The following is a 4,932-nucleotide window of genomic DNA, read 5'->3' on the forward strand; positions in this document are numbered from 1 at the left end:
CATCTTTGGTATGCAAACATCCTAAGAAATGAAACCTAGGCTCCTGGAGAAAAGGGAGCAGCAGAGGCCAGGTCCAATTCACAGGGTCAGGCCATATGTGGAAATCCACTGAGTTTATCCTCAGGGTAGATCGAAGTTTTATAACTCTGGAGCTCCTGAATCTAGCAAGTTCATTGTACCCTGCTGTCACAGAGCACCTTAAACATTTGATGATTTAGTAGCCATCCTGTAAATCAGCCTGGATGATGGTCTCTGCTTATGGTTTTTAAATAAGAACTCACAAAATGATTCAGTGACTTCCATGGAAATTTTCTTTCCAAAGGAAATGGCCTGATAAGGCCCTTAAGAATTGGAATAAGGGGGGGATCCCTGGGTGGCTCAATGGTTTAGTGCCTGCCTTCCGCCCAGGGCATGATCCTGGAGTCCCGGGATCGAGTCCCGGGATCGAGTCCCGGGATCAAATCCCACATCGGGCTCCCTGCATGGAGCTTGCTTCTCCCTCTGCCTGTGTCTCTGCCTCTCTCTCTCTCATGAATAAATAAATAAAATTCTAAAAAAGAATTGGAATAAGGGGGAAAAATTATCAACTAACTCAAACTTGTGATCCCAGTTTTTTTTTTCCAGTTTTATATCAAAAGAATAACATTGATTTCTGCAGCCCAGGAAAGGGAGAGGTTGTGGAAAGGATGGGAAGCATCAGAATTTATTTATTTATTTATTTATTTATTTATTTATTTATTATAATTTTTTTAAAGATTTTATTTATTTATTCATAGAGACAGAGAGAGAGGCAGAGACACAGGCAGAGGGAGAAGCAGGCATCATACAATCATACAGAGAGCCTGACGTCGGACTGGATCCAGGGTCTCCAGGATCATGCCCTGGGCTGCAGGTGGCGCTAAACTGCTGCGCCATGGGGGGCTGCCCCAGAATATATTTATAACCAGACATTTGCCCAACACAAACAATGATCTGTGCCTCCAGACACACACACACACACACACACACACACACACACACGTAAATACTAGACAAAACTGGTTCCTGATGGCAATGGGATTTTATGAAGGCACCACTGGTTTATAGCCTGGGAGTTGACACACACTCCATATGCCCTGATCCTGAGCATACAAACAGTGTCCTCCTATGAGCACTGCACTTAAATCCTTTGGGCAGCATGGCTTTGCTACCCACTTGCAACTGGATTCCGTGAATTTTGGAAAGATGGAGATGCAGGAGTGGCAAGGGCTTAAGCTCCCTCCCCTTCATCCAGACAGACTTTTCATCTTTTGTTTCATAATGAGTAGGAAGAAAGGGGCAAGGATTAATCTTAATTTATTGCATCTTTCAAAAGCCAGCTCTAAGAAGGGAGTAAGTGGATCACAGGGGAAAGAAATGGAGAAAAGCAGGCAGTAGATGAACTGCATTCACTAATATTTATTAATTTGATGCTAAAAGGAAAATAAAGAATCCACTCTAATGGAATTCACCCTCCACCCTCCTCAAACCCTGAAGAAGTCCTCCTGACACTGCTGTGAGGTAGATCAGAGCTGTCTTGTATCCAAAGGGGGGAAGGCTGGTGCTTAGGAATCTGTAGTGATGGAGTCAGGGACAGAACCCCAAACCCGGACCTTTTATAGCTTTCTGCTCCCAGCCTTGGCCACCGAGCCTGAAGGACACTCAGTGGTCCATCAGGTCCACAGGCAGCAGAAGGAATGGAAGGAGGAGAGACCTCTTTGCCCTAAGCACGCAGCACAGAAGTGAGCAAGGTGACAGGTGGGCCACCAAAGCTAATGGGGACTCCGAGGGCAGCTGAGAGCAGGCTGCTGGATACTTCAGCTGCTGAGGTAGCGGTAAAATTCAGGGGTGGGGTTTAGAAAACTCTTCTCAGGAAGAGAGAGACAAGAGGATGGTGAAAACTCACTTGGTAATGGTTGCCCCTCCCAACCTCTGCCTCCCCACCCCAAGGCCAAGTCATCAGTTTCTGGAGGTCAGAGATTTCCAGCTGGGAAGTTCCACAGGGCCCATTCTAAACAGAGGCCAGGAGAGGCTTTCCAAAAGTTCTGGATTGACAGAGTTGTTTCTTGTCGTTCAGGACCTAAGAGATTCCCCAGGAAGCCCTGAAAAATGGAGATAACATATCTTGGGGTGAGGGACACAGGGTGGAGACAGGGCCAGTAGAGGGAAGGAGCAAAGGTCAGGGACGCTGGGAAGCATTTGTCCGCAAAAGCATCCGGGCTCCACCCAGCCACAAAATACCCACCCCCCAACTCCAACCGGGCCTGCTCCTACCCAGGAGAAGAATTGACACTCACAGTCCTCACCCCCTCCCCAACTCCCGTTTATCCTTCAGACCTCGAGTGGATTCTCACTATCACCCCGTAGCTATCAAACCTTTCAAAGAAACCAGAGCTCAGGCCTTGAGTCTGAGAAGGCCTCTAGTCTTCCGCGCAAGTCAAAGCCAGCCCAAGGGGTGGCAAGAGATCTGGGAGACCAAAGAACTCAGCTAGAAAATGCGGGGCTGACCGAGCCGGCTCAGGATACAGCCGCATTCCCCGGACCGCACTAGGTCCTGGGGTGAACAACAATCTTTGCTTCCGTCCTGGGGCAGGTGCTCGGCCGTCTCCAACCCCACCTTATCCTACCGAATCCCGAACTCCGAGAAATGGCCCCAAGAGACACCGAGTGCCTTCTGATCCTGAACCGCCGGCCTCCTCGCCTCAGTTACCTACCCGTCGAGCGGTGGGCACTGGCTGGACTCCGCGGGGCTGGTCAGGGCCGCAGGGGCGGCCGAGGGGTCGCCAGGCGGGGAGGCGGCGGCGCGGTGCTCCTCCCGCCGGCAGCGGCACAGTAGGCGGCGGAAAGCGCTGCGAAAGTCGGGGCTGCGGCAGTAGATGAGCGGGTTGAAGGCAGAGTTGGCGTAGCCCAGCCAGTTAAGGGCCAGGAGGGCCGGGCTGGGAACCAGAGAGGGCCCCCCGAGAGCGCGCATCACGTTGGCCACGAAGAAGGGCAACCAGCAGAGAGTGAAGGTACCCACGATGAGGCCCAGGGTGCGCAGGGCCCGGTGCTCCCGCAGAGGCAGGAGGCGCGCGGGCCGCAGGCCGTCCGAGGGCACCGCGGCGGGCGAAGCGCACCGCCGGGCCGGGCCGGGGGACCGGGAGCGAGACGCGGCCGGCGGAGACTCCGCGGGCGGGAAGCGGCCCAGCTCCCGGCGCAGCAGGCGCAGTTGGCGCGTCGCCACGAGGAAAACGCGCGCGTAGACGAAGAGCATCACCAGAAGCGGAAGGTAGAAGGAGACGGAGGAGGAGAGCAGCGCGTAGGGTATGTTGGAGGCGAAGGCGCAGCAGTGCGGGTTGGAGTGGCAGCGCTGCGCCTCGGCGTCGGCTCCCACGCGCCACCACTTGCTCATGATGGGCGCAAACGACACCGCGGCGGACACGACCCACACCAGGACCGCTGCCGCCCGGGCGCGCCGTTTGGTGACCAGTGCGCCGTAGCGCAGCGGGTTGGTCACGGCCAGGTAGCGGTCCACCGCCAGGGCGCACAGGGTTTCGATGCTGGCTGTCACACACAGCACGTCCACTGAGGTCCACAGCTCGCAACCGGTGGCGCCCAGAGGCCAGTGGCCCGTCAGCGCCAAGGTGGCCCCCGGCGGCACTACCAGGAGCCCCACCACCAGGTCCGCGGTGGCCAGCGAAGTCACGAACACGTTGGTCATGGTCTGCAGTCTTGGCGTCCGAGCAATGGCCACGATGACCAGCAGGTTGCCTCCCACGGTGGCCAGCACCTCCAGCGCCAACAGCGCCCCCGCCAAGGCCACCGCCCATGGCGCCCCCGGCAGCCCACTCGTGCTGGCGGTACCGGGCGTCGGGGTGGGGGCAGCCGGCCACGAGGCCACAGAGCCGTTCCCGTGAGGCCACGGAGCCATCCCCGCGGCGCGAGTGGGCGGGAGGGGAAGAGAGAAGGGGTGTCCCTTCTGGATGGGTCCCTTCCCCCAGCTCAGGGAAGGGGACAGCGGGGCGTGGGAGCGCTTTCCCTGGCCTGAGCCATCTTCCCTAGGAGACCGCGCGAGCACGCTCAGCCTGCCCCCCTCCCACCCGCGCGGTGCCACCGCTGCGGGGGGGCGGGGGTAGGGGCGGAGGGGTGGAGGCCCTTAAAGGGGCAGCGGCCAATAGTCTCACCGAGCCGCCGGGCGTCAGGAAGGGGATCCGAGGGAAGGGGGGGGAAGAGAGATGGACGCCTGCGTTTTCCTTTAACCATATCTGGAGTAGCGACGCCCGGACTTCTCTGCCGCGCTGCGCCCACTCCTGCCGGAGCCCCCGCACTCGCTCCGCGCAGCGCTGGGTCCGCGGGTTTCCCGGAACTCCGCACCGACGTCCCGGGAACTCAGCCCAACGCTAGCAGAAGGGTGGGGTGGTCTTCACCCCCGCACACGCCACCACCGCTTTGGCCTGTTACCGGGAACAGGTAACCTTCCCAGGGCAAACCAAAATTTCCGCAGTAGCACCTCATTTACTTGAGTGTCCTTCGCTAAAATATTCTAAGTAGGGGCGCCTGGGTGACTCCCTCGGTTAAGCGTCTGCCTTGGCCTGGGGTCCTGGTCCCTGGGTCCTGGGATGGAGCATCACCTGGAGCCCCAAGCTCCTCACTCCCTGCTCTGTGGAGAGTCTGGTTCTCCCTCTGCCCCTTCCTCCGTGCTCAGGCTCGCTCTCTTGCTCTCTCTCTCTCTCTCTCTCTCCCTCCCCCCCCCGTTCGAAATAAAGTAAAATAAAATCTTTAAAAAGAAAATAAAATATTGTAAGTAAAAGAGGGCAGCCAGTGTCTTCTCTCTTCTCCCAAAACCTCATTCCGATGGGATTTATGCCCTCTTCCTTCTTCTATTTCACTGTACCCTCCCTGTTCCTCACGTTCTCTGTTGTCTTTTTGTTGTTC

At 56.8% G+C, this 4,932-nt stretch overlaps 1 protein-coding gene across 1 annotated transcript; it reads right to left on the reverse strand.

The window, feature by feature from the left end:
- Window positions 1-1,350: 1,350 nt before the first annotated feature.
- Window positions 1,351-4,057, reverse strand: ADRB3 (adrenoceptor beta 3). Its single transcript, XM_055335424.1, has 2 exons — window positions 2,733-4,057; window positions 1,351-2,120 (listed from the first exon to the last, which is right to left on the reverse strand). The coding sequence occupies exons 1-2, from the start codon at window positions 3,926-3,928 to the stop codon at window positions 2,099-2,101; spliced, it is 1,218 nt and encodes a 405-aa protein (XP_055191399.1). The 5' UTR covers window positions 3,929-4,057; the 3' UTR covers window positions 1,351-2,098.
- Between the last annotated feature and the right edge of the window lie 875 nt (window positions 4,058-4,932).

Source organism: Nyctereutes procyonoides, unplaced genomic scaffold (genome assembly GCF_905146905.1).
Source record: "Nyctereutes procyonoides isolate TBG_1078 unplaced genomic scaffold, NYPRO_anot_genome, whole genome shotgun sequence".
In the NCBI taxonomy this organism is placed as follows: domain Eukaryota; kingdom Metazoa; phylum Chordata; class Mammalia; order Carnivora; family Canidae; genus Nyctereutes; species Nyctereutes procyonoides.

Coding starts and splice junctions, on each gene's coding strand:
- ADRB3 (XM_055335424.1), bottom strand. CDS start 3,928: ATGGCTCCGTGGCCTCACGGGAACGGCTCTGTGGCCTCGTGGCCGGCT. Junction 2,121..2,732: donor CAGTGCCCACCGCTCGACGG/GTAGGTAACTGA, acceptor TCCATTTTTCAG/GGCTTCCTGGGGAATCTCTT.